The sequence below is a fragment of the Perca fluviatilis genome, chromosome 8, assembly GCF_010015445.1.
Source record: "Perca fluviatilis chromosome 8, GENO_Pfluv_1.0, whole genome shotgun sequence".
Lineage (NCBI taxonomy): Eukaryota > Metazoa > Chordata > Actinopteri > Perciformes > Percidae > Perca > Perca fluviatilis.
Window position 1 is genome coordinate 33,688,677 of NC_053119.1, and position 24,874 is coordinate 33,713,550.

At 41.4% G+C, this 24,874-nt stretch overlaps 1 protein-coding gene across 1 annotated transcript; it reads left to right on the forward strand.

The window, feature by feature from the left end:
• The first annotated feature begins 7,366 nt into the window (after positions 1–7,366).
• pskh1 (protein serine kinase H1) lies at positions 7,367–18,689 on the forward strand. Its single transcript, XM_039809821.1, has 4 exons — positions 7,367–7,700; positions 8,405–9,197; positions 9,839–10,762; positions 18,157–18,689. Exons 2-4 carry the CDS (start codon positions 9,129–9,131, stop codon positions 18,472–18,474), a joined length of 1,311 nt encoding a protein of 436 aa, XP_039665755.1. The 5' UTR covers positions 7,367–7,700; positions 8,405–9,128; the 3' UTR covers positions 18,475–18,689.
• Positions 18,690–24,874: the final 6,185 nt, after the last annotated feature.

A 24,874-nucleotide genomic window follows, 5' to 3' on the forward strand; every position in this document is an offset into this window, starting at 1 on the left:
GGACGTTCAAAACATCCTATCATGCCTGGTCTTTATTTGCTCAATGTTGTTTTTGCAGTGCTTCAGAATCCCCAAAATTCTCACAAGGTGTGTAGCCCAGTCAAGCATACCATGAGGATTCAAATAGCTGGGCCAAAGCAATACTTTTGTGAATCGAATTGCTTTTTCCTGCTGTGAAGCTCATATGAAATGCTGGAAATTGGACATTGAAGCAGTGGAGTAAATGTACCAGAGTAAATGTGGTGCTTCTCTCCACCTGTGTCTGTGGTTTCTGAAACCCGTCTGCTCTATTTATCTCTGTCTGCCTGTGGACCCTCTGTGCCTGCCTTTCTACTGTTGTCTCTTAAGCTGAAAGCTAATGAATTAACATCTACCTGCACTACACTGCCTAAGGAGTTCATAAGTACTTCATCAACAGAGTACTTCCTATTCATTTCTACTAAAGTCGTTTAAGTTCAACTGGAGTAACTTGCGTCTTTTACTGAAGGGTATCTAAAATAGTGCTTTATCAACTTCTCTTCCCACTTTCCAGTGTTGTCATTGGACAGAAGTTGGTCCAAACTCAGTTGCATTCGTCACTGTCCCTATGTCTGCCTGTCACTCTATTAGCTGGTGTATTTGCCATTCTGTCGTTCAGTCCATCTTAACTGTCAGTTTACAACTCCATCTACCTGCTGTCTACCTGTCAAGCCTTTCTCTCCATCTTCTTCTTTTGACTTTGTCATTATGGAGATTATTATCCATTGCATATTATATTATCTATTATTTATTTATTTAGCAATTATCTATCATTTATTCTCATGTGTTGTTGACTGTATATCTACCTTCATCAGGGCTGTAGCAAGGATCTCGGAAATACCATTTTATTTCCTAACATGGAAGTCTGAATGCTGTTTGAAATTCCTTCATAGGGCTTTTGGAGACATGCATTCAGCAGTTTGATGTATTTTGTTTGAATGAAAAATGAGGTCAAACCATGTTTATTTCCCCAAAAATGTAGGGTATAGGCACCAATATCAATACCCATGGCTGTTGCAGGATAACCACTCTGTTCTCTTTCTCTATAGTCTCACATTGCCAGACCTACAGTCTCTCTACAGCACTGTGGAGTAAGGTCTGGCTCCTCCACACATACATTCTAGGATAGGAGAAAAAAAACGCTCTGGGTTGTTTGCATTTCTTTAAACCAATTACAATTGCCTTGGGCGGCGCTAAACTGTGGACACAGCGAAGGTGGCTCCACAAAAGTTCTCGGGAAAGAACTTATTTTGATGGAACATTTGCAACCTGATAAAAGAAAACGGCATGTACAATATTAAATGAAGTTAACTGTTCACACAATACAGTAAAGTGACCTATTTAAATTAGCCGGATACATGGTTAAACCTAATTTTCTCTTACTAATGTATTGCCGTGTGTACTTCGTCCATAGCAATACCACCGATACATAATAAAAGTTCGTACCACAGGTGTTCCAGACATGCACAGTTCAGCAGGGACCAAATGAAATCCTACTGTCTCAAAGACACCTGCCATGTAGAGGCTGCACCTTTTGACAAGAATAGAAACAATCACTGTAATGGTCTCATAATATTCCCCTGGAAACTAATAGCTTGCCTGAGGTGGTCAATAAGAGCATTACAATGAGTGTGATGTACTTTATGATATATTTTATCTCTTTCAGTGTTAGTATAGTAGTCATACAATATTACTTTAGGGAATTATGCGTCTGTGGTAATCAATGAGTTCTCTATGACCAGATTGTACTGACGGCATGCAGCAGTGGTCTCTCTCTGCCTTTTTTTCTCATTGTACCCCTGTAGAGGACAGGCGAGAGATGGGGGAGAGCACAGAAATAGCAATATCCACCAACAATATCTCTCACACACACACACACACACACACACACACACAAGTAAAGTTGTCTACTCACTGTAAACCCTCACTCGCTTACTCATCCTCTGCAGCTTTTTCACAAATACACACCACACACACACACACACACACACACACACATACACACACACACACACACACACACACACACACACACACACACACACACACACACACACACACACACACACACACACACACAAATTAGGGGGAAACCATCATGGGGATATTAATGGAGCCAGAGACACAGACAGTCAATTGAGCTTTTTAATAGAGCAGCTCCTCTTCTTCTGTTTGGATAAATAATACAGCAGTCAGCAAATCTGGATCTACTAGATGATATTGACCTTTGGGGGTGGGAAAGGGGAGAAAGAGAGTGAACAAAAGGGATGGCACAAGGGGTGAGAGAGAGATAGAGAGATAGAGGGGGGAGAATAGAGAGCTGAACTGAGAGCCGAGATGCAGAGGAATACACACAAGTGTCAATAGAAGTGGAGCGCTCAGACAAAGCATCTTAATCAGAGTGCGACAAAGTGGTGATCAATCACGAGGATATGACGACGTAGCAGCGAGCTGCAGAGCCGGAGAGAGGCCATGACCTCAGCTGCACTGCAGATAGAGCAGAGAGTCTTCAGAGACTCTCTTTCTTTGCTTGTGTCCTCTCTCTCTCTTTGTCTTTTCTCTTTCTCTCTGTCCCTCCTTCCTGACTGCATTGTGTCTTCCATTCCTCCTCTATCTCTCCGCATCCTCCCTCTTTCCATTTTGATTACTCTCTGCTGCTTCATCCCTCTGCCCCCTCCTCCTCCTCCCTCCCATTCTTTCTCCCTATATTTCTGTCTGGTACCCACCATCTGTCATCCGTTGTCTTCCTCTGTCACCACTATCCCCCTCTCCCACTCATTTTCCCTCCCTCAATCCAATTCAAGGAGCTTTATTGGCATCATGTGATGAATTTCACTGTCTCCATGACTCTCTTTATGGAACAGTTGTCTTTCTCTTACTAATTCCCCACTTTTAATGCTACTCCCTAAAACTCTGCTGTGGCCTGTAAAAGGCTGTACAAGTCATGGTCAGTGTACAGTGAGTCCAGTACAGTCTATCACATCAATACTGAAGTCAAGGCCAAGTATCCTTTATTATATTGTTTATGGACAAGCAGGGTGAAACTGAATGCAACTCATATGGACAAGCATGGTGGGGGCAGGTGTGTTGGGATGTAAAGAAACAGCCATGCCAATAAAAGGACTAAAGGGTAGCCTTACAGTTTGACACTGCCTTGTGTTGTCTTCCCGTCGACCATGCAGTTTGTTGTCGTCAAAATTAAAAAGCAGCATTATCATTATTTGATGGTTTTTCCGACGTTTTTGACGCTTTTTCTCAAAGTTTGTGTTGCTTGGGCGCCCGGATAGCTCAGTTGGTAGACCAGGCACCCATATATAGAGGTTTACTCCTTGACGCAGCGGCCCGGGTTCGACTCCAACCTGCGGGCGGCCCTTTGCTGCATGTCATTACCCCCTCTCTCTCCCCTGTCATTTCTTCAGCTGTCCTGTCAATAAAGGCCTAAAAATGCCCAAAAAATAATCTTAAAAAAAAAAAGTTTGTGTTGCTTTTTTTGAGGTTTTTTTCCCCACTACCACCAGTATATACACTACTAATACTAACTTATTACCACTAGTTTTGCACAAATTTTTGGAATTCATGGTCAATAAACCTCATTCTCATGAAATAATATCAAATTTTTGTTTTAAAAAAGCTGGGCGTGAGTGGCCGTGTTGGATCAGTGGGTAGAGGTTCATGCCTCGACACAGAGGTCCAGGGTACGGGTCCAACCTGTGGCGATTTTCTGCGTGTCTTCCCCCTCTCTCTCCCCTTTCTCACCTAGTAGTCCTATCAAATAAAGGCAGAAAAAAAGCCCCCCAAAAAAATTATCTTTAAAAGAAAAACAAAGCTGGGCGCTTGGTTAGCTCACCTGATAGAGCGCGTGCCAATATGTAGATATAGATATATAGATGCTCAGTCCACAACGCAGCGGCCGCAGGTTCAGCTCTTTGCTGCATGTCATTCCCCTTCTCTCTCTCTCTCTCTCTCCCCTTTCATGTCTAAAGCTGTCCTGTCAGAATTAAAGGCCTTAAAATGCCCCCAAAAAAAAGATCTTAAAAAAAGAAATTATGATTTTGTTTTGACAAATAGTTAAAATCAAAGAAATGTATGTTGATGGATACTTACAGACTAATATAATGTATGTCCAAGTTAAGTCTGGAAACCATTTTAATTTTTTCTGAATTGAATAAAACAATTGAAATGAATGCAAAACGGGTCTTTATTTGACCCGAGGAAAACATGAGGGTCAAAAGTGTCTTTTATGTGTATAGTGACACCATGTGGAAATGCAATGCAACAGATTAAAGCATCAGTAAATGCATTTTTTTTGCTGTGTCCTCTGCAAATTAATAGCTTTAAAGAGATCCGAAATATAGATTTTTAACCACTTGAAAGATGCTTAAAATTAAAACATAATGTTGTATACGCACAGACAATTTCATACACTGTGAAACACGTGTCTAAATATATAGTTTCCTGTATATCTAATGTTTTTTTTAGACTGGAGGCACAGTGAAATGGCTTGGGGGTAGGGCTGGGCGATATGAAGAAAATCTGATATCACGATATTATTGACCAAATACTTTGATATCGATATTGCAACAATATTGTAGGGTTGACTATTGGTGCTTTAACAAAACTATTTTCACAATTAGATTTTAGATAAATGATCATCAATAATGTGAATATAATGACTAAGTGGGTAAAGGCGAATAATAGAACAGCTAGAACAGTCTGATATGTTCAGAAAATGACATCACTTTATTGTAATGCCTGTAAAACCAGGAAAAGACAACACTTATGCCACATTTCGATATCACTAACTGCAAAATCTAAGACAATATCTAATCTCATATTACAATATCGATTTCATATTATATTGCCCAGCCTTACTTGGGGGTGAATTTGAAGTTTACTTTACTATGTAAACTCATCCATCTGCATGTCTGTTGTGAATTAACTGACTTAGTTGATCCCCCAAAGCGTTCCATGTTCCATGGGATTCCGAGAGTATCCCAGTGGGACCCCGCCACATAAAGGAATAACAAAATGAACTATAATCTAAAATGTTTTATGTTATTAAAGTTCAGTGCCATTTATATTTTTCTCGGATGTCTATAGATAGATGTAGAATTGTGCTTAGCATGTCACTTTCTCTCTCAGATGTTGTTACTTGAGGCATAATCATGTCAAATGAGGGTCAGAAAAGAGTCATGCTGTATGTAAACTACTCTAACCTGAACTTGTGAGTTGGCCGGTAATGTGCCACCCAGACTTTCTAGTAATTTTCCAAAAGAGAAGTCAGCACTTTGGCAGAAGGACTTCTCTCTGTATCCAGGAAGTGACGGTGAGGACTAAATGGGGTCGAAATAAGCCGAGGGAGGTCGTCGCCTCTCTACAAAAGAAGTTGGGTGGAAGCAGTGGAGCTCCATCAAGCAAACCAGAGACAGATGGAAGTACACCGGAAGTTGAAGGATTTTGCCTTCAAATTAAGAGCATGTAAAGTGGGTATTGAGGAAAATTAATCTATGTAGTCATCTATGTGAGTTATCAGCAGATAAATTCCTCCATTTATATATTTCCCTTGCAACATTAAGAAAATGCATATAGGCTAATATTCAGATGATATTTAATGTAATGTCATTGTAGCTGTGGGCCCCAGGGCACACATTAGCTGTTAGGTCCCCATTAACCTCCTATTCCTCCCACTCATAGATTGTTATAATATACAGTCTATGCTCCCACTCCATGTGAAATGATGCAGTTTTTTTTCTCTGTACGAATACTACCTGTCCCCAGAAATGTTTTCTGGTCAATTGATTTGACGCATTCATTCACGAATATGCAACATACACACATAATACTGACATAATGAAGGTCTTTAAAGTGCTCATATTATGATTTTTGGCTTTTTCCCTTTGTTGTGTTATATATCTTTTTGTGCACGTTATAGGTTTACAAAGTGAAAAAGCCCAAAGTCCACCCCAAAGGGACTTACCATCTTCCAGAGAAAACACTGTTCACAACTGCTCCAAACAGCTCTATTGTAGTCCAGCCTTTACTTCCGTGATGAACGTGCGTCACTTTGTAACCCACGTTATAATGCTCGCCTAGCTGCTAGCGTGGCACGCCCTCAAACTCTGCTTCTGACTAGCTTGTAGTCCTTACCTAGTTACCGTGCATGTGCGACTCCCAACAAAGATGGAACAGAAGTGCGATGCCTCACTCGGTAGCTAAAAAGAGAGCTCAACACACAGGGTGAAAAGAGGAGCTGCAGCAATGTGGAGTATAACAAAAATATAGTGTTTTTTGAAAATTAAACCACATAAACCTATTTTGGTACAACCTCTAAATACAATTATGAACCTGAAAATGAGCATAATATGAGTAGCCTACTTCAATAACCTGTCAAGATTGTGTAATAAAGCGGGATCCATAGGTATCAGGCCATTTATTGTGGTTAAGTGCTGCATAATCCTGAACACATTTTTAATGAACCAGCACACACCAGATGATACACTGTATCAATAGTACTGAACTGCTTTGTCTGGTTGGTAATTCAGCCACAGCAATGCTGGATGTTACTTTTTTAATAAACGTAGCTTGCTATACACGTAGAACATGGGAACACTGGACCTGATCACTTCTCACTAATAGGCCTATCACTTTTTATTTTAAGTATATGTATATCCTCAATTATTTTATTTTTTGCATGATATATAGTTTAACATTAGTCTTGCATTGCCAGACCTTCCTCCACAGCGCCGCGGAGGAGGGTCTGGCTAGTCCACACAGCATTCCCGGGATGGGAGAAAAATGTGCTCTGGTTTATTGGCATTTCTTTAAACCAATCACAATTGTCTTGGGCGGCATTAAGCACCGTAAGGTTCAACGCCACCTCTGCCTGGGGAAGGAACTTGTTTTGGTGGAACATGTGTAGGTTCGAAAGTTGTTTTAGTCATGCAACAGAAAACTTAGATTGGACAGATAGCTGTCTGGAGGAAGCCCAAGGCAACCGATATCCGGCCTAAATGAGTGAAATCTGGCAGAATTTCCATTGGCAACAGAACAATCCCAGAAGTGGAACGTTGAGGATATAGACTACTTTACATAACAATTAAAAAAGCACAGTTCAAACTAGCTAAACAACTCAAACAAGCCAAAAATATATTAAGTGTCATATTCAAGTAACTCATACAGAACATTGTAGAGAAAAACACACCTCATGTTTTTGAGTTTTTTTTCTCTATAAAAAAAAAAAACATTTAGTTCCACATAAAATGCTGCAAATAATTCTCACTAGCGTTTTATTTTGAAAATGTAAACCGGAACACCTGAGTTGCATTATGTCTCTTTTCACTTCTCTGGCTGTGGGAAGGTGGTCCTGGGCGAAAAACACCGTCCAGAAAAGCAACCAACGGGGCAACTTTGCATGTTTTTGTAGTCCCTTCGTCTCCAAAACAAACCATTAAACTTCGGAATTAGTACAAACTAACTCGCTAACAAATGAAGTGACGGATTTGACTTTGGTTGTCCTCGGGAATAAAGTTGGGAAACTACGAGGTGAAAATGGAGAGCCCAGCTGAGTGAGAGTGGGGTGAGGAGGCTGGATTTGGCAAAGTTGGGAGTCCTGCCCTGCTGCTAGCAGGCTAGTTAGCATACTTAAACACTTCTTCAACACGCTATTTCGGATAAGTAATGAGGTGAGATTGCAAGTCACTTTTACACTTGTAATGTCGGGGTTATTTGTGAAAGTGTTTTTTAGAGACTGTCCTGTCGTTACCCAGTTTTGCCAAAAAATAACGGTTGAATTAGTTTTGGGCTAAAGAAAAAACATTGACATGAATAGGGCCTGGCCATTTTTCAAATTTGACTAAAACTTAATGCAGCTGTCCATTACGTTTCCGATATAAACACTTCTGTGTCATGGTTTCTTCAGCGTTTAAGGTACTTTGACGTATGTTTTTAGGGATGTTTCCAGTTAATATTTTGTTGTTATGACTGAAAAAAGTAAATTGATAAACATTTTGTAATGATAACTTAAAAAAAAAATACCAAGCAGAGTTCCAGCATTTGATACTCGGATATAAGTGACCATCTGTGATAGAGCAGCTATTTCTTTACAACGCCAAAGCCTTGTTTTCTTGGCCATTGCAAAACATGTCTGGATAGCTGTAATCATATTTTGGCAGGGAGTTTAACAATATGGCTTCATCACGTAACTTCCATATAACAATGGTGTGTAACTAGTACTACAATTATCATTGTGTTTAGGTCCGTTGCTTTTCTGCCTTTTCAGTGATTGGCCTAATTGAGATCTGCTATCATGTCCGAATTCAGCAATGCCCATGTGTGAGCCTAACCATAATCACTCAAGTTTCATATTTCATTTTGTTCTGCATTTCAGAGCTTCCCTCTGCTGTTCGTCAGCCTGTGATTCTCCAGGGGAGCTGCTTTATCTGTGGCAAGACCCGCTGCTGACATTGCAGCCTTCCCCAATGGATCGGAGCGCACTTGATGATCTTATTTTCTGTGGAAGTTCTGCCTGAATCTTTCTGCATTTCTCCTAAAGGCAACTGCACTCAACCCTGTTTTATACGTCTCTCCCTCCGCTGCCCTGATCAGTCCTTTTCGTCCCGTGAGCATCCATACTAGCTCATGCGATTTTTCTCTCAAACATTCGACATATTACACCATCTGAGATGGGGCCCTGGTAGGTTCTGCAAGGGGCTTGAGGTACCCCCTGCCCGCTGACTGCAGGCCTGTCTGTGTGTGCGAGACCCACCGGCACAGGCCTATCAAAAGAATACTGTAACAAAAAGACAACCAGTAATACAGTACTTGCTGATGGAGCCTAGACACACAACTTGCTTGCCCAGAATATGTTAATGAACTCTTGGACTTTTTAAAATTGCACTTAAGTGGATGTATCGGGTGTATTCATGAACTGTGACTGCTGATGCCAGCTCCTTGGGACTTGAGTGGGTGTAATCAGCTTTATTCATGAACCCTGAGTGTGGCTACAGCCTGGATGTTGGATGCCCTGAGTGTGTTGAATCAGCTGTTGCGGTGATGAGGCAGGGCTCCTGGTGGCCTGTGTGGCTCGCTGGGCAGTGGCCCAAGGTGATGTGATGGGGTGCAGGAACAGTAAGGTCCTCCCTGAGCCTCCAGGGGATGTTCAGTTGGACCTGGTCAAAAAGGTCAGTAGGACAACGTCGTTACCAGTAATAGTAATAATGTTGTTACCGCCACAGTAGGGCTGCTTGATTATGGAAAAAAAGAAAGAATCAGAATCATGATTATTTAACACGATTACTCGTGCTACCTTAAAGCTTTAGTGTGTAACTTTTTGATATTAATGAACGTCCGTTACATTCAAGCCATTGCCAAAGTTGCTACAAAGCTAATTAAGACTATCCTGTATTGTACTGTATTTCCCAGTATGGCTATGTTCAGAAGATTGTGGCATCCGGTGACTTTCCCGCACAGAAAGTTGAGTGAAGATAATGACCTCTTCTGAAGAGTCCATCATTTTTATTTTTTTATCCTCCATAAAATTTCTGTAGTTGATTGCGATTAATCACGTTTTATCACATGAATAAAATTGTATTATTTTGCATTTCAGAACTGTTTTTAAGTACATATTAACAATGGAAAGCAATTCTTACCAGTGTATCTTGATTGGGAATCAAATGAATGCAAAGAAAGTTACTTTATGAACTTGACTTTAAGATTTGTAATTGTTTATTATTTATTTACTCAGAAACTCTGTTAACTTTTGTTGTTCTGCTGTGGTTCCTACTTTGCGTCTGTGATGAAATGGGGTCCTTGTATCTTTCAGGTTGATCCTCCCCAACCTGCTCATACAGATATCTATAAGCACTTCATACGAGGGAATGGCACTCGCAGCAAGACGGATGGGGCCGTTGGAGGGGGAGGTGACAAGGCTGACTCCACCTCCCCATGTCAGGCCCAGGCCCAGGCGGCCACTCCCACCGCCTCGGCCCAGCCCTCTAAGGACCCGTCCGATCTGTCGGACCCTCAGCGGAAAAAGGTGGCAAAATACCGAGCCAAGTTTGACCCCCGGGTCACGGCCAAGTATGACATCAAAGCTCTGATAGGCCGCGGGAGTTTTAGCCGGGTCGTTCGCGTGGAGCACAAGAGCACCCGGCAGCCGTACGCCATCAAGATGATCGAGACCCGTTACCGGGAGGGGCGAGAGGTGTGCGAGTCCGAGCTGTGTGTCCTGCGACGTGTCCGTCATACCAACATAATCCAGCTGATGGAGGTCTTCGAGACGGCCGAGCGCGTCTACATGGTGATGGAGCTGGCCACCGGAGGGGAGCTCTTTGACCGGATCATCGCTCGCGGCTCCTTCACGGAGCGCGACGCCACGCGGGTGCTGCAGATGGTGCTGGACGGCGTCAAGTACCTCCACACTTTGGGGATCACCCACCGAGACCTGAAGCCGGAGAACCTGCTCTACTACCACCCTGGCGCCGATTCCAAGATCATCATCACTGACTTTGGTTTGGCCAGTAGCCGGAAGAAAGGAGATGAATGTCTGATGAAGACCACCTGCGGCACGCCAGAGTACATCGCCCCGGAGATCCTGGTCAGGAAGCCCTACACAAACGCTGTGGACATGTGGGCACTGGGGGTGATATCGTACATCCTGCTGAGTGGAACCATGCCCTTCGAGGACGACAACCGCATGAGGCTCTATCGGCAGATCCTCAAGGGGAAGTACAGCTTCTCTGGAGAGGTGAGGGGTGATATGTGTTACACACACACTCTCTCTCTCTCTTTTTCTCTCTCTCATATAAACACACAAGCAGATTTCACCCATATTTGGAATGCATTCCTCACACCGCATAAGGCTTTTTCAACAGATTTCCGAGAAGTTCAGCTTTTCTCGTGAGGTGACATTGTTCAGACACACACACACACACACATCTTCACACGTCTAACTTTTCTCCTCGTGAATCATCCCACAGTTCACATCCATATCTATCTCATTTTCCTTTAAGTTTTACCTTTCTGCGCTCACTCTTGCATATTTGTCCTCTCTACATCTGTGTGTGTGTGTGTGTGTGTGTGTGTGTGTGTGTGTGTGTGTGTGTGTGTGTGTGTGTGCGTGCACAATAATTTATGCTCTATCTGTGTATTTAGTTGGAAAAATGCTGAGTAGTCCATTCCTTTGTTTCATGGCGTGGGATGTTTATGTTGCCTGTGCGCTTTACAAAAGGGGCCCCTGGTTAATGTTTGCCCCACATACAGCCACTGCAGAGCAAATAACAGCTGAGTAGTTTTGTAATATTTAATTTGGAGCAGTTGAATCATCTGTTTTCTTGGAATGCGTCCAGATTTTGAAGTTCTTGAAGTGTCTTGACAGGCTAAGATAAGGTCAGATGGGACACATTAATAATTGAATTGATTGACATCACTTAAAGGCAGCCTGTATTTTGGCTGAGGTTTGCAAATAGTCTAGCAGAGCTGCTGGATGAGTACTAGGTATGGACAGCAAGTCTTCCTTGAATTAGTGAGAGAACCTTTCACTGGAATAAACCAAATATGCATTATTTGAGAGATACAGGGGTTATTGAATTGATGTTGTGGTCTTAGTTGTCACATAAAAGTCACGTTTAAAAAAAGGAAGATTTCTCATGACAGCAATGACAGAATATCTTTATTCTCTAGCCCCTTTCACACATGCACTGCAAACCGGATGTTATCGATACGTTACCCGGAGGAGCTGTATGTGATAACGTAATTGTCATTAAACAGTCTTTACCCTGCGAGTAGAACTGGGAGATACGGAGAAAATCAAATATCACAATATTTTTTACCAAATACATCAAAATCGATATTGTGGCGATATTGTAGGGTTGACTATTGGTGCTTTCACAAAATATTTACACAATGAGATTGTTGATAAATGATCATCAGTAAAGTGGATATAATGACTAAGTGGTTAAATGCGAATAATAGAACAGCTAGAACAGTCTGGTAAGTTCATAAAATTACACCACTTCACTTCATTCTCACCAACATGCATTGTGTGTAGCCTTGAGTCCTGACAAACGTGTGATGCATTGCCATTTTTTAAAAGTATTTTAGGTCTTGCATAGTTTACGTGATAGTTTGCTAGCTTCTTCCTTTTGTTGGTGCTACTTTTTTGGGCACATTCACTGTCTCTCATTGGAATGGCTTGTGCATGTGCGTCCTGGTGCGCATTATACAAACAAAACAGGGACCCACTCATAAAAAACACTGCTCCATAGTGCTACTAGTGGTTAAAAACTCCACAGGGTACCTTTTTTTTTGTGTTGTTCAAACAGACCCGCCGTCCGACAGCCCACAGCAGAGGAGAGAGATAAGGAGCAGGGGAAACACCGATATGTCTGCCGATATTAGGCATTTTCCAAACTATCGGTATCGGCATTTATAATGGCCAATATTATTTGTTTTATCGGCCATTATAAATGCCGATACTGATAGTTTGGAAAATGCCTAATATCAGCCGATAATATCGGTGTGTGTGTGTGTGTGTGTGTGTGTGTGTGTGTGTGTGTGTGTGTGTGTGTGTGTGTGTGTGTGTGTGTGTGTGTGTGTGTGTGTGTGCGCGCGCGCACACACAGATATTATCAAAACTCTTAACATGGTTAAAGGGGGTTTCATCCATTTTTATTAAAATATTTTTATTCATTCATCAGAATCATTTATGACAAATGATTCTGATAATTGAATATTAAAAAAATGACATAAAAATGGACGAAACACCCTTTAACCATGTTCTGAGTGTTGGCGTTGCATAGTTTGTCCACCAGAGGGCGCTCTACAACGTCCCTGTTGGCAACACTCTTAGATTTTTTGTTGTTGTTGGTTTTTTTTTTGTTGTTTTTTTAAATATATATCTGCCAATATATCGGAATATCGGATTTTTAAATCATCAAATATTTGTATCGGTATCGGCCTGAAAAAATCCTTCGGTTGGGCTCTACACCGAAGCACAGAAAAATGCCCAGCGAAGTAATAACCCATTTCTCAAACACTGCTGCTTTGTATTAAAATACGCTACAGGATGCCTTGTGTGTCGGCATCAGATACTGAGGGGCGTGGCAAAGCAACTGTTTCGGGAATGAGAACTGGCTGCCCCCCCTGCGCGCTTTTTATTAGCTAAGGGTTGCGCACTCAGTGGGGCCCAAAGGCTCTTTGCCGCCCATAAAAGTCCTGCACACAGCAAAATAAGAAGAAAAGAGAAAATACAGGAAGAGTGCAGGGTCGGAGGCATCCAGTGGCATAGTGGTTAAAGGAACACGCCGACTTATTGGGAATTTAGCTTATTCACCGTAACCCCCAGAGTTAGACAAGTCGATACATACCCTTCTCATCTCCGTGCGTGCTGTAAAGCTGTCTGATGGCTCCAGTGGCATCAGCCCATAACAGAAAGCAGGTGTGTATGGTTAGTATATCTTACAATATACGCCAACATGTTCCTATTTACGTGTTGTGTCACAGCGTGTACAAAAACAACGTAACATGAGACCCAGCCATTTTCTAACCGTAAACAAACCAGGAACTATATTCTCAGGCGGAAGAATATGAGTGATATGCTCGCAGCAAGCCTGTCTGAGAATATAGTTCCCGGTTTGTTTACGGTTAGAAAATGGCTGTGTCTCATGTTACGTTGTTTTTTGTACACGCTGTGACTCTACAAATCACAACAGGTAAATAGGAACATGTTGGCGTTATTTTGTCACTTTTGTCACTATTTGGAGCAGTAGGATTACTGGAACCATTCACTTGCAGGATCTGTGCTAGGCTAAGCTAATGCTGGAGCCGTCAGACAGCGTTACAGCACGCACGGAGATGAGAATGGTATGTATCGACTCGTCTAACTCTGGGGGTTACGGTGAATAAGCTAAAGTCCCAATAAGTCGGCGTGCTCCTTTTAAGATGCAACGTCCCCGTTCGGCCGGGGACCTTTCTTGCACGTCATACCTCTTTCTCTTGTAGCCATCGGTGCATCTCACGTCGCTTAAATTGCCTCTTCGACTCCTCCACTTGCGTCCCTTCTTCGCGTCTTAGTCCATTCCCAACGACGAGGCACGGGAGAGACGCGAGGAAATCATCAGAGGAGAGAGGCAACGGGCAAGTGTGTTTTTAGAGGGATTAGACGTCCTTTCCTCTGAAGCGTCCCATGAATTTGTCAGCTGTATGGGCGGAGTTAGCAACTCCTTCTGCTGCACGGCTTCCGGGAAGGCTGCTCTCACGTATCCTCGCCTATAGCTCCTCAATGATCCCTCCTCAATGATCCCTCCTCGGTCCTCAGGGCATACACAGGAGCTTTGAGACGGCCTTCACCGGGGACCAATGAGGGACAGAACAACTTCCGGTTCAGCCGAGGACCGAGGAGTCGAGGAGCTGTGAAATAAGTAGGGGTGTGCAAAAAAAATCAATTCACGTTCGTATCGCGATTCAAGCTCTACCGATTCAAAATCGATTGATAGAATTCCCAAAAATCGATTCATATATATTTTAAATTGTATGTCTACTGCAGTTACATGGGGAAAAGTAACTACATTTACTGTTTTTTTTTAAGATTATGTTTTTGGGCATTTTCAGCCTTTATTCTGATAGGACAGCAGAAGACATGAAAGGGGAGAGAGAGGGGGGAATGACATGCAGCAAAGGGCCGCAGGTCTGAGTCGAACCCAGGCCTGCTGTGTCGAGGAGTAAACCTCTATGTATGGGCGCCCGCTCTACCAGCTGAGCAATCCGGGCGCCCGGATAGCTTTTCTTTTTTTTCTTTTCAAAAATTGATTTGGAATCGAATCTTAAGCCTAAAAATCGATTTTGAATCGAGTCGTTAAATTTTCTAAATCGTGCACCCCTAGAAATAACGGCCATGAGATGCAGCCCATGTTTCCTCTCTGTTGCTATCACAAAATGCCGAAATATACACTCACCTAAAGGATTATTAGGAACACCCTACTAATGCCGTGTTTGACCCCCTTTCGCCTTCAGAACTGCCTTAATTCTTCGTGGCATTGATTCAACACTGTGCTGGAAGCATTCTTTAGAAATGTTGGCCCATATTGATAGGATAGAATCTTGCAGTTGATGGAGATTAGTGGGATGCACATCCAGGGCACGAAGCTCCCGTTCCACTACATCCCAAAGATGTTCTATTGGGTTGAAATCTGGTGACTGTGGGGGCCATTTTAGTACAGCGAACTCATTGTCATGTTCAAGAAACCAATTTAAAATGATTTGAGCTTTGTGACATGGTGCATTATCCTGCTGGAAGTAGCCATCAGAGGATGGGTACATGGTGGTCATAAAAGGATGGACATGGTCAGAAACAATGCTCAGGTAGGCTGTGGCATTTAAACGATGCCCAATTGGTACTAAGGGTCCTAAAGTGTGCCAAGAAAACATCCCCCACACCATTACACCACCACCACCACCAGCCTGCCCAGTGGTAACAAGGCATGAAGGATCCATGTTCTCATTCTGTTTACGCCAAATTCTGACTCTACCATCTGAATGTCTCAACAGAAATCGAGACTCATCAGACCAGACAACATTTTTACAGACTTCAACTGTCCAATTTTGGTGAGCTCGTGCAAATTGTAGCCTCATTTTCCTATTTTTAGTGGAGATGAGTGGTACCCGGTGGGGTCTTCTGCTGGTGTAGCCCATCCGTTGTGTGTTGTGGCTTCACAAATGCTTTGCTGCATACCTCGGTTGTAACGAGTGGTTATTTGAGTCAAAGTTGATCTTCTATCAGCTGGAATCAGTCAGCCCATTCTCCTCTGACCTCTTGCATCAACAAGGCATTTTGGCCCCTCAGGACTGCAGCATCCTGGATGTTTTTACTTTTTCAGACCATTCTTTGTAAACCCTAGAAATGGTTGTGCGTGAAAATCCCAGTAATTTAGCAGATTGTGAAATACTCAGACCAGCCCGTCTGGCACCAACAACCTTGCCACGCTCAAAGTTGCTTAGATCACCTTTCGTTCCCATTCTGACATTCAGTTTGGAGTTCAGGAGATTGTCTAGACCTGGACCACACCCCTAAATGCATTGAAGCAGCTGCAATGTGATTGGTTGATTAGATAATCGCATTAACAAGAAATCTTACAGGTGTTCCTAATAATCTTTAAGGTGAGTGTATATATGCTGTGTTCTGCTGCAAAGCTTGTGCGTTGATTTACTTTGCTTTAAACACGACTCACTTGACTAGAATTATTCATTTCATAAAGGGGTAATTTTGTCTCCCTGTGACGATGCAATACAGCAATTTGTATTACGTCACTATGCATGACGTCCCATAGGGACCTGTCTTTACATCTGCGATAAATAATGTGTAACATTTACAGCTGCAGTCCAAGAAGTGATCACAGCCCGGACATCGTCGTAGGTGGACAAATGTACGTCTGAGGCTTATATATGGCTCATGTATCTTTCACCAACACTGGTGATTTACCTGTTGTGTGAAGTAGGGGGGGTTAGTTGTCTACTGGGAGACTGAAGGCACAGCTGGTTGCCAAGTAGGACATCATGTACAAACTGTGTGTGGAAAGGCATGCAGCGTTGATATTCCCAATTCCTGTCTAAGTAGGGGGTAGAGTTTGACTCACTATCAGTCACTCATACTAAATAGAGTCTGTGTTTCAGAAAGAAAGCCGTTGGCGAGAACATTTGCTTTAAAGGACATTTTATGTCACATTAGGTCTTTTGGAAACAAGATAATGTGTTCAAGCAAAACACATGCAAGCAATCAAGATGCACAACTTAACTACCCCACACCCATTATTACATCTGACCATATCAAAAGACCAAGAAAACTCACATTGAACATGGAATAAACCAAACGCCTAACATGGTTAAAATGACCGAGCTTTTTGTCAGTTCAGTGAGTACTGTCCTCAATAGACATTCTCCCCTTTTATATCACTCTGCTGCCCTCATGTGTCCAGTGAACAGAACTGCATTGACAAAATTATTTAAAGTCCCATCCGATTAACCCTTCTGTTGTCCTCGGGTCAAATGGGACCCATTTTCAAAAAGTTTTTATATCAGAATTTGAGTTTCTTTCAACCAAATTGTCAAAATAAATAACATGGATGGTTCATTAAAACGCTCTTCACAAGTAAAATAAATGATCAGATCACTACTTTTATTTAATTTGGGGGATTTATTCAATTTTATAGCATATGGAGAATGTCGAAAAGAACAACAAAAACGTTGAAAGAATCGCAGCAAAACTCAAAACATTTGAAAAGTGACAAAAAAATTGGGGGAAAAAAGTGACAAAAACATCGGGAAAAGCAACACAAAAATAAACACAAAATTTCATTTAAAATTTTGACCCAGAAAAACAAAAGGTTGCATGGTCAATGGGAAGACCACACAAGGGTTAAAAGAAAGGTGTTTTATTGTTACTGCACTTGCTGTGTGTTTGTGTCTGTATCGGTGTGTCTGTATCGGTGTGTCTGTATCTGTGTGTGTCTGTATCTGTGTGTGTCTGTATCTGTGTGTGTCTGTATCGGTGTGTGTCTATCTGTGTGTGTCTGTATCGGTGTGTCTCTATCGGTGTGTCTGTATGTGCAGAGTTTGCTGCTAGAAGGCTGTTTTCACAATCTACTGAAGGTGGAAAGTTTCTCTGTACTCCCCTTAAACCAGACTTTAACACGTGCACGCACAAGCAAGTTTTTTTGACAACTGGTTTGGAAGACAATCATAATCCAGTATACAACTTACACAAGTGTGATATTAAAACTAAACCTCCAGTGGACTTAACACTGAGAATGGACTTTTCAGTGAAGTAGGAAACGTCTTATGTCCGGCATTGAAACTTCTGGAATGAACAATATTTGCATATTCAATAGTTTTCAGATTTCCTTCAATGAAGGAGTATGGATTAAAACCATAGCCAATCAAAATTAGAGTATTTTTTATTTTTATAATAAGAAGATCCTATACTAGAAAAGTATTTTCCTCTTACTCTCTGTGTCTAAACCTCAGTTCGAACACACATAGTTCAAACCACTGGTTTGGACTATTGAGTGTACTGGCATCAAAAGTGCCATGTACTAAGTGTGTTAATTTACAGTCTTGTCTCCCATCTGTCTCCCCTCCCCTCTCCAGCCGTGGCCCAGTGTGTCGAACCTGGCCAAAGACTTTGTGGAGCGGATCCTGACGGTGGACCCCAGCGAGCGGCTCACATCTGGCCAGGCCCTCAAGCACCCCTGGATTGTCAGCATGGCCGCCGCCTCCTCCATGAAGAACCTACAGCGCTGTATATCTCAGAACCTCCTGAAGCGGGCGTCCTCGCGCTGCCACAGCACCAAGTCGGCCCAGTCCACCCGCTCCAGCCGCTCCACCAAATCCAACAAAGCCCGACGGGTGCGAGAGAAGGAGCTGCGGGAGCTGAACCGTCGCTATCAGCAGCAGTACAACGGCTGAACCAGCCTGGACCTTGACAGCCAGCGACTGTAGCAAACCTTATACTTTTGAAGAACACAGCACTACAATGACTGATTTCTTTTTTTTTTTTTTTTTTTTTTATACAATGACTACCACCATTCGAAGTTGCTGCCAATGCTTCAAGTCCCAAATCATTGCCTTAAAAAAAAAAAAAAAGGACAATGGCCTGACTAATTCCATGGCTACCAGCAAAAGTAGAACTAACTGTACGTACACACCGCCGCCGACTTGAGCTTCTAAAGATACCGGAAGTCATTCATTTTCAATGGAAGCTGGCTTCTCTCAGCTGCAAGGAGCGTCAAATCTGTCGGCGTTGCGTTTTGGGCGTTTTGAGCGTCCAGAGCGTCAATCAGAAAGTTGAACTTTGGTCAACTTTATGGTAATGAGCTATGACGTGGTTCAGCGGCAAGCAGCGGCAAACGCCAGCAACCAATCGGAATATAGACGTCCTTCGCGCTGGCTGATCCCAGAGAAAAATACGATGTAAACTTTTGTTCCTACCAAGACATTAGTTCCATGAAAATGGAGGAAAATCTCATAATCGCCGTTGCTGGGTTCCCCTATCATTTATGATATGACATTGTTTGCGTATAGGGACCAGTTAACGTTACCTGCCGGTCACATGGTCTCTAAACAGTCCGCTCATGGTGAAGTCCTGCACGGATCAACAGCTGGCGGCTGCTCGCTCTGCCTGCATTCTGCTGCGGTTCAGCGGCTGACGAGCGAGCTAACTGCTAACAGACACCGCTGCGACCAACAAACAATACAAATTCTGTCATTATATATGCAATTTATAAAAGGTTTCTAGTGTCAATGGATTGGCCGTGCAGTGGCTGCTTGTGCTTTTTCTTTATTCGTGTGTTCAACATGATCGAAGAATGCTGCTACGTCAGAGCGGCCAAAGCGTCAAACAGCTTCCCCGTACTTTTCGACAAGCGTCCTCGACAGGGCGGCCAGTGCTTCTTTGCAGCTCAAGTCGGCAGCGGTGTGTACGTACAGTAAGGTTGAAAAGTAACTGCTGCCAGTTGGGAATTCTTCTGGCAGCGTGTCTCCTGATGAGCACAAAAAAAAAGGGACGCACCAGAAAAGTTTGTAACTCCAAAGGGTTACATCATCTCTCCATCCATTCCTTCACTTTTTCTCTGTCAGGATGGTGCCTTCCAACTCGTTTGCTTTTGTTCTTTCAATCCCTGTGTCTCTACATATTTATTTATTATTGTTGACGTGATTATTAGTCTCCATTCAAATGGTCACTGGATAATGACCTTCCGCGCGGATCTGTTGAACAGAGTTCTGGGTACTGAAGTTTCTAAGAAGAAAGGAATACTTTTAGAAGAGGTGGGGGAACCAATTCCTCTCACTCATTTCTGATTGAAAATTGCTGTGAATTTATTATTGTACTAATTGTACAGACGTTTGCCTTAAGATGTGGGTAATGCAAGCACACTGCAACAAGACCACACCCTCGACGGTCAAAATGAAGGCGTATTTTTTTATTAATCAGTTCTAAGCTCATCTAATCTTGCCATTATTGCTCTGTCAATATCATTGTTCTAAAGGTTGTGAAGCTGTGTTTGTGTTAAATCTGTATTGTATTAGACAATAGGCCACGCAGCCCCACATCCAATGATTTTTATACATCGATAGATTCAATCATGCAGTACCTGCTATGATCCGTTCGTGGCGAAGAGGCCGTATTCTAATCTCTTTGTAAAAGTAAGGGGCCATTTAGGGTGTTATGTGGTTTACAGTTGCATTGTTGGTTACAGTGAGAATGGCACCTACAACAATGAAGGCAAAGATCTTTTTGCTGCCAGTTGCACCAGTTCTTTGTAAGTTCAAACTTAGCCTATTCAATTTATTGAATTAGTTAGAAGTGTTAACTAAGTGGGGATTTACACATCACCAATTTAAAGCAGGTTGCATCACACAAACTAGTTCTTTCTTAGTTTTTTCTTTTTTTCCAACAATATCTTAGTTGACCTTTTAACATAGCATGAATGTACATAATCTTTGACAAGGACAGTAACCCAATTGGACTGGTTAAAAGAGATAGAAAATAAATAAATAAACCTAGTTCAATAACCACAATTTGGGAAAAAGAAAACTTTCTAGGCCAATTCCGATTTTCTTTGAGTTAGGCCAGCCAATACCGATTTAAGCCAATTTCATTTTTTCTAACCACTTTTCTATCTTTTCTTTAATAGAACATTTTGCACAGAACATGGTAAAAAAAATTTAAACAGATAATGGATCACTATAAAATAGAACTATATAAATTACTCCTGGTGTGGGAAATTCACACACATCTAAAGTGCAATGTTAGAACCATTTCCTTCTTTTCACATCCAATATCCAACTAAAAAAATTTGATTTTGGTGTCATCCCTCCACGCCCTTTTTCTTTGCAGGTGTTGCAAATTGCAAACTTGTTATCTTCTGCACACACGCTGAAGAATTTCCAAACAGCTGACATGTTGCAGGTCGAGGTTCCCTACGTGTGCAAGAATAGCGCGGACACGCGGCGGAAAAGTTGAAAGGAAAGAAGAGACTGTGAGTGCGTCCTTGAGAACTGTAACTCGTATAACTTATGTTGTCAGTTAATTGTAGTGTTGACTGGCATGAAATCGGCATATGTCAGACTGACCTGCCGGTCGTGGCCGAGCACGTGAAAACCGGCCAATTCCGGTCACAGGCCGGTCTATCGTTGCATCTCTAAAAGTAAATAATCAGAAATAAAGTGAGCCTGCTAATACACAGCCCGTTCAAACTGAAGAGTAAAAGAGTTATCTGACCCGACACTTGATCAAAATTCTGTTTAATAATGATGTTAACTGGGAAGACTCTAAATTACATTTCAGAAAATAACCTTAAATTACAATTATGGCAAAAACAATAATTTTAGTTGGATTAGTATAATCAGATCTTTCCCAACCACTCAAAACTGCATCAATACTCTTTAACAACGTTCTCCATGTTTATAGATGGAAATAAATCCATAATAATAGTAAATAATACTGTTAATTTTAAGATATTGTTGGCCCCCACAAAACTACATTTTGGAAGTTCTGCACAAAAAATTCATAAAAAAACACAAAAAAATGATTGGAAAAGGAAAAGCTAGTTAACACTGTAGTAACGTCTTAATGGATTTACAAACAGCTGGTGCAACCCAAGCCCTGCCATCGTTCCCAGCCGGCCTCTGTTTCACCAACATCTGTCACTCAGTGGGGTTTACGTCGGTCTTGTTAGCATTCAGCAACAACATAGCAACATATCCATTTCCATACTGTCAATGTGATGTTGTGATGAACGAAGAAAAACTTAATTGTTTTTTTTACATTTTGCAGCAGTTATAAGGGGTAGATACCCCTTTAGCACAGAATACAGAGTGACTGATATGGGTGCATTACAGAAAGTTTAGACCGAAGCTAGTGGAACAAAGGTTAAAGTCAGGGTTGGTAATGTTGAAAAGCTAGCAAGATGTGAAAGTAGTATTTATTGCTGTAGTGGTGTAAAGACCATTTCAAACAAAAATATATAATAATATATATAAATATATATATATATATATATATATATATATATATATATATATGTGTGTATATTGGAACAGTTACCGACCCTGCCTTTAGGAGAGGGAGTGTGTCAGCATTTCCTTTAGTTTCTAGCGGTTTGCATAGTACAGGAGCTCTTAGGCAGAAAAATAACCCTTCTAAATGTGTTTACTAGACTCGTGACCAAAAATTAAGGAAACCACTGAAGATAATGTTGAGCATGTAGAGGTAAATCAAATGATCACTAGTGTGTATGATTATAAAAGATTCTGAATTACAAAACCTAGCACATGCAATCGTATGCTTATGTTTGGAAGTGTGGAAAGGCTACCCTTTTGTAAGTGCACTTAAATCTGAATAAATTCACAGGCTTGCCTAGAGATTAACCCTAGTTTGTTAAATCCACAATATTGATATGATTATTATATTATTCAATATTTCCCAAAAGTAGCACAACTTTCTTTAAAAAAAAAAAAAGGGAAAAGTTATTTGTCTTTTGTTGCTTTTTTTTCTCCTTTTATCTGACAAAGCACTTAATCTATACAGTTGAATTTTGTTTTTAAATTGCAATCTCACTCTCTATTGGACCTGTTCACTGCGTTTTTATGTATTATGATCCCTTCAGATCACTCCCAGACTCCCAGGTTGCTACAGTGTGGTCTTTTCTTCTTTTATATGAGTATTTTGCTGTGATCTACCCCAGACTTATAAAGTGTGTCACTGTTGTGAACTTTTGAACACATACTGGAAACCTAACCGAGCCATGTCAGCCGACCTCAGTTTTGTCTTTCTTTTTGTCTTTTGTCCTTTTGTCGTTTGCTCGTTCCAGGATGCTCCGTCATCTTTCCAATTTCCTTGATGTAAGTCGGATTTAAAATCTTATATTCTCTTGTCCTACTGCTGTTATCTGCCTGATGTCTCACCTCTTGGTGGGAGAAAAATTGTTTATAAAATACTTTAGGTGAGGCTAACATTAGAACTGGTAGTGCTACACTCAAATATTTACTCGTCTACATTTTGAGAGATTCTCCACCCAAAATATATCAGACACACACCCCGTAGGCTTAAAAAATGTGCATTTGCACAGACAAAATCGCTGTGGTCATCTTAAAAGAAAGATTTAAGAGGTGTCATACTGTCTGCAACATGCAGTATGATGAGGTGGCCTTAATTCTGGTAGTTAGTTCAATGATTGCTCCTAGAGCATATCATCTATGTGAAATAAACATTTGTAACCTGTTATAAAATTTCAGTTCTAAGAATCACCGTTACAAAGTAATCATTTGGACTCAAAGGAATGGCTGTGGTTGAATTAGCAACGTTGCTGAGTGCCTATTGTATACCATGTTCAGTGAATAACCAAATCAGTTCATTAGCAGTTTTGCAGAATTTGTAAAAGTTTCCTTTTTCATGTTTGTTTTTTTATATACAGTACCTGTGTGATTTTTATATAAATGCTGTCCTAAATGAAGTAGCCAACTCATCACTGTTACCTGAAAACAGTTTTTTTATTGTGTGTCTAAAATGAATGATAACACTTTGATTCTTCTACCATTAACTTTTTTTATTTTTTTAAACGGTGAGTTGTATGTCCCAATAAAACACTCGAACCTGATTTGCCAGATTGAATTTGGATTATGACACTACTCTCTTGTTTGGGATTGGTCCAACAGGTCACATATGTTTATGTGTAAGTAAGTAAAGACCCAGATCTATTTTTTTCTCAGGAGTTGGTGGAGACCAAAACAGAGATAAATGGGAAGTAAATATTGGACATACAGTATGTGTTACCTCAAAATGAATGATAATGTTACTCTGTGTTCATTGGATGAGTACATAGGTAACTGTTAGCATGTTAGCCATAGCAATGCATGTCAGCATTGTGTGTGTCAACTTATTGTGGAGTCTTTCTGCCCGCAAATGGCCAAAAAATGAAATGCTCTGCACCTTCAAGATTGGTAGGCTACTTGTTAGTACATGGACGAAGACCTTTCTGGCTGCCACAAGCAACCATAGCTGTAATAATGTGTGTGTTGTCAAGGTTTACTTGATTGCATATTGAATTCAACCAAATGTATTTTCATTTCATTTATATGCTTTAGCATATTTAACAAAACCCAAAATGCTTAAAAATAATGTGTGGCCTTACTACACATTACAGCATATGGCTTGTTGAAATCTACTGAGATATGAATTGTTTTGGGGATACACATTACATTACCTAGTTTATTCACAGCTGATGAAAGTAAGGCTGACTTGTAATGAAAACATTGTATTTTATTGTTAAACTAATGCACCAATAGCCATTTAAATGTCTAAATTACTTCAAACTTTTAAAGTTGAAATACTACAAGCTGCAGAGCAGCTGGCCATGCCGCCACGGTTCAATCCAAAATAAAATCTAGTGATAGTGAGTACATTAATATACTGGGGTTGTAGGCTATCTTACATTACAATGGGTGAAATAAGCATGTTAAATCGTAGTTTAAAATGATGCACTGCTGCTGTGTCAGTCTTACAGTCCTGTTTCCTGACAGTAAACAGCGCCCACTCCTGGCAAAACCGCAGCGTGACCGAGAAGGCTGGACTTAAAAGCAAGTGGTAGCTGGAGGCCCGGTGGGTTGCCAGGTTTCATACAAAGCATTAGTTTACACACTATGATCAAATGTGCATTTGAAAGACAAGAGGAAAGTAATCATGATTACGCGGGTCACAGTTTCTACGAAAACATTACGGGAAAAACTGCCATCTCTATACGATATTATCTGAAATGTATGGATGAGCTGACGGTGCTCGGCGGTTAAGGAGGATAAGTTAACCAAA

Coding starts and splice junctions, on each gene's coding strand:
- pskh1 (XM_039809821.1), top strand. CDS start 9,129: ATGGGGTGCAGGAACAGTAAGGTCCTCCCTGAGCCTCCAGGGGATGTT. Junction 9,198..9,838: donor AGTTGGACCTGGTCAAAAAG/GTCAGTAGGACA, acceptor TGTATCTTTCAG/GTTGATCCTCCCCAACCTGC. Junction 10,763..18,156: donor AGTACAGCTTCTCTGGAGAG/GTGAGGGGTGAT, acceptor TCCCCTCTCCAG/CCGTGGCCCAGTGTGTCGAA.